This window comes from Lemur catta, chromosome 6 (assembly GCF_020740605.2).
Source record: "Lemur catta isolate mLemCat1 chromosome 6, mLemCat1.pri, whole genome shotgun sequence".
Taxonomy (NCBI): Eukaryota; Metazoa; Chordata; class Mammalia; order Primates; family Lemuridae; genus Lemur; species Lemur catta.
The window spans coordinates 8,189,014-8,202,867 of NC_059133.1; the positions used below are offsets into that span (position 1 = coordinate 8,189,014).

Below are 13,854 nucleotides of genomic sequence, written 5' to 3' on the forward strand. Positions count from 1 at the left end.
CATGAATCCCAACCTAAACTTTATTCAGAAATTCACTACAAATGAATCACAGACTTAAATGTAAAACATAAAACTATAAAACTTTTAGAAAATATAGGAGAAAAATCTTTGAGATCTAGAGCTGGTCAAAAGCATGATCTTTAAGAGGAAAACATTGATAAATCAGACCTCATCAAAATTAAAAAACATTATTTGGCAAAAGACCCTGTTCAAAGGATGAAAAGGCAAGAAACAGACTGGAAGAAAATATTTGCAAACTACACATTCTGGCAAGGGACTAATACCTGTAGCATATAAAGAACTGTCAAAACTCACCAGTTTAAAAACCAAACAATCCAGCTAGAAAATGGGCAAATGATAGGAACAGGCATTTCAGCAAATACAGATGGTAAGTGAGCATATGAAAAGATGTTCAACATCATTAGCCTTTAGGAAAATGTAATTTAAACATGCAATGAAATATCAAAATGGCTAAAATAAATGGTGATAACACCAAATGCTGGTGAGAATGTGGAGAAATTGGAACACTCATATATTGTAGGAATGCAAAATGGTACAGCTAAATGTAATGAGTACATTTCTCCACAAAAAGATTTGTACAAGAATGTTCATAGCAGCTTTATTTGTAATAACTGAAATTTGGAAATAAGCCAAATATCCAAATGCAGGAGAATGGATATACAAATTGTGATATATTCACACAATGGAATATTTCTTACATATAGGAAGGGAGGGAAAGAGGGATAACCAGTATGTTAATACAACAAAACATGGATGGATAGCACAAACATTTTGTTGCCATATGTAATCACATAATCACAAATGAATGCTTACATTGATTTGAAGTCCAAGAACAGGCAAAATTCACTAATGGTGATAGAATAGTGTTTACAGTGTGTAGGGGGTATGGTATCAACTGGAAAGGAGCTTGAGGGAACTTTCTGGAGTAAAGGAAGCGTGGATAGGCATACACGTGATAAAAGTTATTGAGATCTACATCTAAAGTTTGTGCATTTTACTCTATGTTAATTATACATCAATAATGTACTGGAAAAAAATTATCCTTAGTTCACAGAAAAAAGACATGCCAACCAATCCTATTCTGTAGACTTTATTTGGATCTTCTTTCAAACAAGCAGTAGAAAATCCTAATTATGACATTTGTGAGAAATTTTGGAAATCAATGATAATTGATGACATTAGGAGTTGTGAAGTTTATCAGTTTAATACAATTATTATGTTAAAGAGTTCTTATCATTTAGAGATTGCTATGGTCTGAGTATTTGTTTCTGCCTTAAATTTCATGTGTTGAAATCCTAACCCCCAAGGTAATGGTTTTAAGAGGTGGGACTTTTCGGAGGTGATTAGTGCCTTTATAAAAGAGCCCCAAGAGAGCTACTTGGCCACTTTCTGCCATGAGAGGTTATAGTGAAAAGATGACTGTCTAGGAGGCTGGTCCTTTACCACACATAAAATCTGCCAGCACCTTGATCTTGGACTTGCCAACCTCCAAAACTATAAGAAAGAAATTTCTGTTATTTGTAAGCCACCAAGTTGATGGTATTAATATTTTGTTTTAGCAGCCTAAATGGACTAAGACAGAGGTACATACTGAAATAAGTATTCTAGGATTTGCTTCAAAGTAAAACAGATGGGATATAAATGGTAGGGATATAAATGAAACAAGATTAGCCATGAGTTGATTATTGTTTAACCTGCATGATTGGATTGATTATCTATTCTGTCTACATTTTGCTCCATGACAAAAAGTTAAAAATTTAAAATATGAATAAAAGATACAGGTAGCCTAATTATTACCAGTGAAACAAAATAATTGACCTCTGAGATAGTATGCTCTGAGGATGCTCAAGGAGTGGTATGGAAAGGTAATACCCTAAACAAAATCATTGCTATCTACACAAGGTGTCTTCAGCGAGGAATGGGGATTCCCAAAGGTAGAAAACCACCCTATATTCAGTAGACACCCAAATATATAGATAACTTATGTGTGAGTTACTTAAAATGTGTTTATGATGATGTTTGCACATATAGACACTTTGTAGCTCTATAAATTGTTTATACCATAAGATTAATTTTTTTTTCAATTTTCCCATTCTTGTGTTTTTTTCAGGACCTGATACTATTTTATGATGATGATCCAAAACCACTTTTACCAACAATACCTCCATCCATTATCCCTTCAACTACATCATCGTCAGAAGGCGAAACAGAAGTTTGTATCCTCTCGGATCCAGGTAAGTTGATTAAGGAACAGGAAGTTTATTCAAAGAAATGTAAATAAGAAACACTGGGAAGGATTTGTTTTCTGTCAGATTTATTTTGTGCAATATAGCAGCAGTTGGCTTTTATGTGGCTTTCATAATGAGGAACAGGACTAGCATGGGTAAATTCAACCCACAACGTGGTCCTATAATCTTAGCATTTGTTTCAGTGTTTTTCTCTTTCGATTTTACTTTTTTTCTCTTTCATTGTTTCAAAAATTAACGTAAGCCTTAAGTCTTATTCAACTGGTTAAAAAAAGCAGAAAATTAATTTTCGTTCCTTTTCTTATTTTATTAACTTCTATTTAATAAAGAATCTAAATTATGACATCTTGCATAAGCAGGCATTAAGTGAAAAGATGAAAAGGCAGGATGCATAGTATGCTGCAAATTGGTTAATCATCTCTTGAATGATTAACATTAGAGAAAGACATAGTATAAAATTATATAAAACTGGCCTCCAATAAATTACGCTATTGAATTCCAGCTGGGCTCTGCTGCTACTCTAGATCTTTAGAATCTGATTGATTCACTCCATCCTGTCTTTATTCTCCATGAACTCTCAATTTTCAGTGTATTCTTTCTTTTGATTTTTTCAGAAAGTAGGATGGAAGATCTTCTGCCAAGAAGAGGATGAAATGTTCTTAATAGTATTTTTCATCCCTTCATAAATCTTTGCTTTTCTATTCATCCAGGCATCCTTACCCTTATCAGAGAGGTGGTATCTTATGTTTTGAGTTCCATCTTCTCCCTCTTCTTGGACCATGAACCTCAAATTTTCCCCTTATATAGATTCACAATATCCAAACTGTAAATGCAGTAATTTATTAGTATAGATTTATTTTATTTTATAAGTTCAAATTTATAGAGTTTTCTTATAAAGCCAGTTGCAAGAATGATGAGGATATTTTAATGAACACAAGAACAAGAAATTGGGGGTTATGGTTATGTTTGTATAAGGATGGCATTATTTGTATGAATAATTAGTTATGATGGTTATAATTTTTAGACAGCTTGCATTGTATTCTTAAACAGATCCAGAAGCTTGACAGAAGAGCAATAAGGAAAATTTTTTTTGGATTCTAACATCCCCTAATATTTTTCCCTCCTAACATTTTTGAAAGAGATTTTCTTTTTTAGAGAATTTTAGGTTCACAGCAAAATAGAGCAGAAAGTAGAGTTCCCATATCCCCTCTGCCCCCACATGTGCATAGCCTCTTTTACTATCACTATTCCACACCAGAATGACACATTTGTTATTATATAATCAATGAACCCATATTGACACATGGTAATCACCCCAAGTCCATGGTTTACAATAGGGTTCACTCTTGCTATTGTACATTCTGTGGGTTTGGACAAATATATAATGACATGTATCCACTATTACTATGTTATACAATGTAGTTTATTGCCCCCCAAATCCTCTGTGCTCTATCTGTTCATTTCTCCTTCCCCCCAACCCCTGGCAACCAACCACTGGTCTTTTTACTGTCTCCATAGTTTTGCCTTTTCCAAAATGTCACATTGTTGGAATCATACAGTATGTGTGATTTTTAGATTGGCTTTTTTCACTTAAGTAATTTGCATTTAGAGTTCTTCCGTGTCTTTTCATGGCTTGATAGCTCTTTTCTTTTTAGTGCTGAATAGAATTGTACCATAGTTTATTTATCTATTCACCTACTGAAGTACATCTTGCTTGCTTACAAGTTATGGCAAATATGAATAAAGCTGCTATAAACATCTGTGGCAGATTTTTGTGTGGACAAAAGTTTTCCCTCAAAACATTTTAACACAGGAGAAATTGAGTATAAATGAACATCAAAGCCAACGGTAAAGAGGAAAAAAGTCACAAAATATGTAGCCTGAGGGGTGATCCCACCATTTTATTTGGCCAGGACCCATCCTAATCAGGGGGGCTTTTTCTATTTTTAAGTCGTTCATTTCTGTAATATTTCCTTCATAGTAGTCTCAGAGATATCTTGCTAAAATGTAGATCTTAGCATTTTACTTTTCAGCTTAAAAACTTTCAACAAATTTTCACTGGCAACAGGATAAGTCTTAATTTTTCAAATAGTACCATATAAGACTTTTCATAGTCTGATCCCAGCCAGACTTTGGGCATCATCACCCCAAACTGCTGATACTCATGATGCTCTGTGACATTCTATTTACTTGTGTAGTTTCTTCTCTTTAGAGTGTTTTTTGTTCCAGTTACTTTGGCTGTGTAACATATTGCCCTAAAATTTTGTGGCATAAAGTAATCATTTATTCTGCTCTTGAATTCTCTGGGTCAACAATGAGGACAGGGCACAGTGGGGATGGCTTGTCTCTGTTCCATGATGCATATCTGGGCCTCAGCCGGAGAACAGAAAGGCTAGGGCAGGAATCATCTGAAGGCTTGCTTGCTCACGTGTCTGGCGTTGATGCTGGCTATCTGCTGGGGGCTTCAGTTCCTCTCCACATGAGCCTCTTCATGTGGTCTTTCCTTGTGGGCTAGTTTGGGCTTCCTCACAGCGTGATGGCTGGATACCAAGGGTGAGCACTTTGTGAAAGAATGAACCAGGCAGAAGCTGAATAATCTCAGAAGTCACACTGTGATACTTCTACTTCATTGTGTTCATCAAGGCAATCATAAAGTCCTGCCCAGGTTCAAGGAGGCGGGGACATAGACACCCCCCACAACTCTCCATGGAGTGTCAGTGTCATGTTGAAAGAAAAGCATATTGGATGGGATGTATGTTGGTACAGTCATCTTTGGAAAATATAATCTGCCACAATCTTCCATCAAATTATAAATGCTTGACAAAATCCTATTTAAACATCAAGCCCGGTGAAAATGTGACTGCTGCTATAAGATCTTTCTGCATGCTAAACTAGTTTCTCCGTTCACTGTGTTCCCACAGAACTTTGCCAAAACCCCAAAATTTATAATTTTGTATCCTAATTATCTTATAAATGTTATTTAAAAATTATATGAGTAATAAGTGAATATACTCTTATTTTTAAAAATTCAAGCAATATAGATAAAGCTAAAACCTCTCTTGAGTGTCCCTTAACCCCCAACACAGTCCCTCCCCCCAGAGTTACTGTTAACAGTTTGGTGGTTACCCCCCAGACCCTTCTCTGTGCATTTATATACGTACATGTACCTTTAGAACTGTATAGAATTGACTTTGTTTTAGAACATTATTCTGTATTTTTCTGAAATTTTTTTTGAATTCAAGAATATCACTTGGCTATCCTTCAATGTATGTCAGTATGTAGATATTTACCATGTTATTTTTTTAAAATTCTGCAACACCTGGATATTATATTTTATTCCCTCACTGATAGACATTTTGATGTTTCATATTTTTCATTAATACAAATAATGCTTTGGTGAAAAGCCTTGTACACACATGTGTTTCTTTAGGATGTATTCCTACAAATGGAATCCCTAATAATGTAGGCCCATTTTCGTTTTAACTAATACTGTAAAATAGCCCCTCAAAATATCCATACCAGTTTACACTCTGGCTTGCAGTATACGAGAACACATATTTACTCACATCCTAACCAATGCTTGATGTTTTCAAATCTTATATTTTTATCACTTGTGTAAAAGTTGGGTTACATAGTATAATTTGCATGTATTCTATCTCCTCTTCTGTGGATTGCCTATTTTTATAATTAATATATTTTTTCTTTTGGGTTATTCATTTCAGTAGATTTTGTAGCATTTTATGTATATGTTATTTCTCTGTTATTTATGTTACAAATATCATCTTTCGGTCTGTGAATTATCTTTCAACTTTATTAATGGTATCTTGACAGGAGTTTTATGTTTTGTATAGTCACATTTATTCCTTTTTTTCTTCATAGCTTTTGTTTTTTATTTTTTTAAGGCGGCTTCCCCTATACCAAATTCACAGTACATATTCACCAATATTTGTTTTTATTGTTTTAGTTCGTTAATCTATCTGGATTTAAAGTATTTGTGAATGGTTTTAGATAAGGGCAGTGGGCAGCCAGTTGTTTCAACAACATTTATTGACTAGTCCATTTTTCTCTATTGTTTTGAAATGACTTTTTAACCTGTACTAAATAGTACCTGTTTCACAACTCTATTTTTTTCCATTGGTTCCCTTTTCTTTCCCTGGTCTGTTTAATTTTTTGTGACTATTATTAAAGTATACCATAGTATTAATGTATTCTATTTTATTTAACGAGTATTATATTAATGGTCACTTAGGTTATTTCCATATTTTTACTGTTATAAACAATGATAAAATGACATCATTGCTCCCCTCTCAAATAAAGTAGGCTTTTATTTATACTTTCCCATGATTTGACACAGATTCTAAAATACATTCTGAATTTCTGTTGGTAAATTCTGTCCAGTTCACTAACTTATCCTGTCAACAGATGGTTCTAATTTCCATGTTATGATTTTGGCAACTTCAGCCCAAGACAAAAATAAAGTAGGAAAGTTATTCTGGTACAGCATCCTCAGTTCTTCTTTTCTCCCTTGCCTTTGCCTCCACAGGCCCACAGTGACCTGCTGTTCACACCGTGGCCTGCATTATACGGGACTTACTTCCTCAAACCCCTCGCCAGCACTTGATACTGGCCTCACCGAGCCCACCCCTTTCCTTCACCTGCAGAGGAACCAATTTCTTGAATTTTGTCCTCATCACTCCTTGCTTTTCTTTATAGTTTTAGTACATATGTTTATATTCTAAACAGTATATTATTTAGTTTCACAGGCTCTTAAATTTTATATAAATGGAGTCATTCTGAATTTATTTTTCCATGACTTCTTTTATCACTATTATTTCTTAAGAAAGATATGTTAGGGTGGACAGCTTAGTAGGTGCTCATGGCATGGGTGGAGAAAGATTCCTCAGAGACTAAAATATAAAAGTAAAAAAAGTTTATTTTATCTTCTCAGAAGGATACAGAGAGTGAGAGAGAGAGAAGGAGAGCAGGGAGATAGCGTGGCATCACAAAGAAAGAGAAGGGGGTGCCAGCAGCGAGGCCAAGCGCTCCCTGATTTTAAGGGGGATGAAGAGAGAAAAACATTGTGACGGCTGTCAGTTGATAACAAAAGCGGCAGCGGCAGTGGGTAGATAACGAAAACTGCAAGGATGTCAAAGTCCAAAAGTTGATTTCCCGCCCTTCCTTGGAGAAGGGATTATCACAGGAGATGTGACTCTGTCCTCGAGATATGGTTGAGGCTGTAGCTCGTTCTTCTGCTGTTTACTCATGAACTCTGTAAAAGCAGAGTCTCAAAAAAAAAAAAATTTCGAAAGAAAGAGATGTACATGTCTTTTCTGTTCATTCAGCTTTTTCAAAAGTTGTGCAAAACGGAGCTCCTGCAGGGTACCTGTTACACAGCTCATAGGATTGATCTTTGTAACCGTTACTGGGGAAATTATGGGATTAGGTATTTTCCTATGTGGGATTAGATATTTTCCTGTTATTTTTGCAAGGCCACCCCTTTCAAGATTCATCTGTTTTTTCACTGCTGTATAGTATTTCATTATATGTATATATTATAATGTATTTATTTATTTTGTAGAATACTGTCATCAGTATTATATGTCAAGTTTTTGTATCACAAACAGCACAGTTTATGAATTTGTTTACTTGTACAAGACTCCTGGTTTTCTTGGACAAGACTTTCTCTAGGGCACATATTTGGGAGTGAAATTGCTGTATGGTTAGATATGAACATCTTCAAATTTACTAGGTAATACCAAATTGTTTCCCAAAGTTCTACTTGCTCCATTTCCTTAGCAACCCTTACTATTGTTATTATTAAAAAATTACCAGTCTTGTGGGTGAGAATTGGTATCATTTTTTCTAAAATGTATTTTTTATAATGAAATTGAGCATCTTTTTATATGTCAAAACATTTCATAGATATGATTCATTCATGTTTCCTCATCTGTGAAATGTCTGTTCATTTCTTTTGGTCATTTTTCTGTTTGTTTGTCTTTTTCTTAATTAAATTGCAGGAGTTCTTTGTTCTGGAAACTAATCATTTACAAGATGTAAAGGTTTTTCCAGTTTATGACTTGTCTTTTTGCTTGCATGGAATTTTTGAATAACAAGTTCTGAATTTTAATAAGGTAGAATTTTGTTCTTTATGGTTTGTATGTTTTGAATCTTGTGTTATTTAAAAAAAATATTCCTTGTCTCAAGACCATAAAGATAATTCTAGATAGGCTAAAAATTTTTATAGTTTCGCTTTGCACAATTAAATCTTTGGTGCAGCTGGAATTGATTTTGGTGTATGATTGCGGCATGAGTCCAATTTTACTTTTAAATGGATGGCCAGCCGTCCTAGCATTAGTATTGAAAAATCTGTCCTTTCCCCAGTGAACTGCAATTACTGTCTGTATCCAAAAGCAAGTTTACACATATGCATGGATCTGTTTCTAGAATCCCTATTCTATTCTCTTCCATCAGTTACATGACTGTCCCCGCACCAGTAAATAGTTTTAATCATGCTACCTTTGTAATAATTCTTGGTGACTTTTCTTTCATCAAGAGTGTTTTGGCTATTTTTGACCCTTTGCTTTCCCACAGGAAAGCTTGTCAAGTTCCTTGAAAAAAACCTGTTGGGGCTTTGATTGGCACTGCATTGAATCTTTAAATCAATTTGGAGAAGTGACATCTTTACAATATCAAATCATTCATTTAATTTTTCTTTAATGTATTATGTTTTATAGTTTTTTACATATAACTACTGTATATCTTTTGTTAGATTAAGTCTTAGGTAGTTTATATATTTTCATTGCTACTGTAAAAGATCTCATTTTATAAATTATATTTAATTTATAATTGTTGATGATAAAAATAAATGAAATTAATTTTTGTATATTGATTTTGTATCCAGCAACCTGGCTTAACTTTACCAATTTTCCTAATTTATCTGTTGATTATTCCAGGTTTCTTATGTTGAAAATCATTTCATCTGTGAATAGTGTCAGATTTATTTGTCCATTTGAAAATCATATAATTTGCATTTCATTTTCTTACCTCACCGTACTAAGTAGAACTACTTAGATGGTGCTGAATGAAAGTGTGATCATTGGATATTCCTAGACTTATCTTAAAGACAATTATGTTAACATTTTGCCATTAAGACAGAGGTTTTCTGTGTGTTTTTGCAGATCTCCACTCCTAATTTGTTAACATTTTTGTTTTGGCTATATGTTGAATTTTCTCCATTTTTAGTATTTATATTGATAGTTATAGGTTTTTCTCCTTTGGGTTTTAATTTCACAAATCAGTTGATTTCCAAATATTAAAAAACCTTGAATTCCTGGAATAAATTCAATTTGGTCATGATATATTATCTTTTCTATGTATTGCTAGGTTAGATTTGCCAATGTTTTGTTTAGGAGTTCTGCATCTGTGTCTATGAGTAAAATTAGCTAGGATTGTCTTTTCTAAAATTCTCTTTGTCATGTTTTGATACTGAGGTCATCCTAGACTCATAAAAAGAGTTGGAAAGTATTTGTTCTTTTTTATACTCTGGACTAGTTTGTTTAGGGTTGTTTATGATATGCTGTGAAAATAAATAAGGTGTTCTGTAAGTGCACCAGTGGTGGTGCTAGCAGAAGGGCTGCAGTCAGGGAAGGCAAATCTGCATCCAAAATGTGTATCTCTCCCTATGAAGACAAACACTGCTCCTTCCATGATGAAAGAGGTCCGATATAATCAACCTGCCTCAAGGTAACTGGCTGTTTTCTCTGCTGGAATGTAGCATTAGCCTCCACTCTTGGCAGTTTGGGTATTCAACATTTATAGTAGCCAGATCACATTGGTGAGGAGCAGATCATGTTGCTGAGCCCATGACTATTAAGGCCATCCCTGCTGCATGGCAAGAGCCCACTGAACAACCATTGGAATGACTAGGGAAAGAGAATTATTAACAGCCACTATATGGAGCATTTTTCCCACTTGATTTTTGAGAGCCTCCTCCACAATGGCTGTCCCCTGGCAGGCATTTTTAGAGGCGTAAATATCTTCATATCATGTGCACATCCTGAGAGGTCCATTTACATGCCTCCTTGTCATCAATCTTCTAATCTTATTCATTCCAAGACCCTGGCCAGCACCCATTAGCCACTGCAAAGGAATTGCTATTAATTCTTATCGTAGGCATCTTGCCTTCCAAGGTGCACTGTGTAAAGATGTAGTGTTTGCAGTTCTTCTGCTAGGAAGATTTTCCTACTGTCTTTCAGGGACATTTCTGAGTTGGGCTATAACTTAGCAGTCATCCACTTCTGGGTAGTGCTGGCAGACTTGCAGATTCATCTGTAAACCAATCCTATACTTACCCCTCTTTACTGGCAATAGGGAATTCTCCATGGAGCTGTAGGCATAGGCTGAGGGAGAGGCAGTGAAGGAATGGGAACGTGTACCATGGCGTCTAAGCCACCTGCTTGTATTGTTTACATGGGCCTTCTGGACTGGCTTTATCTGGTCTCGTATATGCTGTTCTGACTTGACAGTGGAATGCTACTGTATATGTCCAGTTTCATGTTCTGTGGATCAGATAACAGCCATTACATGAGGGAACATAGTCATGTGGTACCCTCTGGTCAGACATTCAGTCTCTGTCAGGGTCCAGTAGCAAGTCAAGAGTCGCTTTCAAATGGATAATAATTGTAGGCAGAAGAAGGCATGGCTTTACTCCAAAGCCCTGAGGGTCAGCTCTGTTATTTTCCTACTGCGGCTGCTCAGAGGCTCCATTGACAGCCTCAGGCACTTGCCTTACCATTGATCCTGCTAGGTTATATGGTCCAAGAGTCAGGGCAGCTTATATAGTTTCCTGGACTTGCTTCAGAGCCTTTTCTTGCTTTGGTCCTCACTCTAAACTGCCAGTAAATGGGGAGAAGAGCACACTCATGACCTCCAAAATTCAAAGGCCCATGATTATTATGCCTTCCTTATATTGGTTAGTTCAAAGTGTAACAACTTATCTCTCACTTTGGAAGGGATATCCTGACATGCTCCAGACCACCGAATACTCCAAAAGCATCACAGATGTGGCAGTCCCTTGAACTTTCCCAGGACTTACCTCCCACCTTCTGCGTGCATGTAGCACCAAGAGTGCTTGCTACTTCCTGCGTAAGTCCATTAGGATTGTATCATCAATGTAATGGGCCAGTGCGATGTTCTGTGGGAATGAATATCAAGAAAATTCGGGTCCCTCTGGTCTGGCCTCTATTAAAAGAGAAAACAGAGTTGACATAGCTATGAGGCAAGGCAATGAAGGTATACTGTTTTCCCTGGCACACAAAGGCTAACTGATTCTAATTATCTTTATTAATAGGTTTTTTTTTAAGTTTCTAGGCCAATAACTATATCTAGATGCCAGTGATTGTGTTGGTATGCTCTAGTAAAGATACCACAACTGGAACTACAGCTATGATTGGTATCACCACCTGATTATATTTGCAGTACTCTACAGTCACCCTCCATAATCCATCTGCCTTTTCTGAAAAACTGGCAAGTTATACTGGAATGGGGTTAAAATCACCACCCCTACAAATTTCAAATCTTTGATGGTGGCACTAGTCTCTCCAGTTTCCCCAGAAAGATATTTTGATGAAGGGGTTTTATATGGGTTTCTGCCTGCTCCCTCTAACCGTAATAGCCTGAACACAATGGGTAGAGGAGCCAATGTGGGGATTCTGCAGGTTTCTAAGTGTATCTATTCCCACTATACATTCTGAGACCACGGAAATAACTACAAGTAGGTCTGTGGTTTTTCTGGGTTCATTGTGAGGTGGAAACCAGGCCAAGATTTCATGTGTCACTTGATTTTCATAAATCCCTACTCTGACCAGTAGTCTATAGTAGCATTGTCAGATCTCTAGAAATTAGTGTCAGTTCAGAACCAGTATCTAACAAGACCTGGAAAGTCTGTGTATTTCTCTGAGGATTGTTGTAAATGGCTTCAGGTACCTCTAGGGAAGGCTTAGGGGAAGATTTACTATATATACCTGTGGCTGCGTTGCAGGATTCTTCCTCAAAGGGATCTGACCTTCCCCTCAATCAAGTGGTTTTTGGCTTTGTGAACTGGCTTAGATTTAGAAGTTGGGTCAGAGGCCATGAATCCCCCTCTGATAACACTATGATTTCCACCTATATATGTCAAGCAGCACTTAGTTGGCTGCCCATCTATTTCCTATAGATCCTATGATTCGTATCACTACACATCCCTGAAATTAAAAAAAAAAAACCAAGAACAAAAAAAAAACCCTGATGTCATTGTATCCCTGTGACTTACTATGGTTATTGTGTCTAGCTTGTCTCCAAGAGTTAAGTACTGCTATTTGGCTTTTACCAGGATCCCAGTCCCACTGAGATCAGGGAACCCAATCCCATTGCATTATCCCTATTGTCATCTCCAGCCTTCAGATGACAGCTACTACAAAGCTCTTCAGTGATGCTGGTGCCGCATCCCAGTACACTTTTTAAATGCCTTGATGAAGGGAGTATCTTCCAGAGCAAGTAGAAGGTGGATGAACACGTTGTATGTAATAGATCTATCCCAAAATCCCATCTCCTGGAGCCTTTAAGCTTCCTTTCCAGTGTGCCAGAGAAGTGCCTTTTTTCCTGAAGGCCACTCCTGAGTCCTACATATGTGGCACATTCTCGCTCACAGTCTCATTCTTTTTATGTTGTGCTGAAATGTTATAGTCTCAGGGAGGCTTTTGGAACATTTTATTAAAAATCTACACCCTTCCACCACAAGTGGCCCTGCCTCTCCTTCTTCCCTGCTTATTTTCTCTGTAGCACTTATCAGCATCTGACATACTGTATAATTTATGTGTCTCTCTGATTTAAGAGGGGAATAATCTGACCCAGGAGTCCCCAGACCACTCTCAGGTATCATAGGGAATCTGCCACTAGCATAGCATTGACTTTGGGCTGTGTTCTTTGGCCACTTCTAGGTACATAGGATGCTTTTCAAGCAGTTGCATACAATTTTTTGTGTGGTGTTCGTGAATTGGGTGCATTTACTAATGTCTTCCGTTTTGAGGACTGTTGCTGTGTGCCTTCACATTTCCCTGAAAGCATCTTTATATCAGTCACCAGAGCATGGCAAAGCATGCCTTGAATTATAGAACTGACTGCAGAAATTTGAGAGGTTATCAACATAGTAACTGTATTATGTGGTTGACGTTAAGAAATCTAATTTAAATCTTTTTAAACTTAATTTCCCCCTCATTTTAACTTTAAAAATATGGGAAAACATGATTCATGCCTGAAGAACAGACATAAATGAAACTGTTGAAGGCTTTCATTGAAATGAATGAGTAGATAGAACAAAGCTGTAATCACTTGCAGAAGTCAAAAGACTACAAAGGTGGTAAGTAATTTAATTTAATTTATTTATTTAATTTCAGAATATTCTAGGGAGTAAGTACTTTTACAGATGCCACCTTTTATTTATCTGCAGTGGTCAACTTTTATTCATCATTGTGATGACCAAGAGAAATATTAAGAGATACTGACTTTTGAGCTATTTATGAATTTTAGGTCAAGAAATCATCCAACTTAA

General features: G+C 36.2%; 1 protein-coding gene across 1 annotated transcript in view; it reads left to right on the forward strand.

Annotated features, from left to right (window-relative positions):
* Positions 1 to 13,854, forward strand: part of ENTHD1 (ENTH domain containing 1) — a 110,785-nt gene that overhangs the window by 54,422 nt on the left and 42,509 nt on the right. The window contains exon 4 of the mRNA XM_045554861.1: positions 2,132 to 2,255. Coding sequence (XP_045410817.1) covers positions 2,132 to 2,255 — 124 coding nt within the window. The remainder of the gene's footprint in view (positions 1 to 2,131; positions 2,256 to 13,854) is intronic.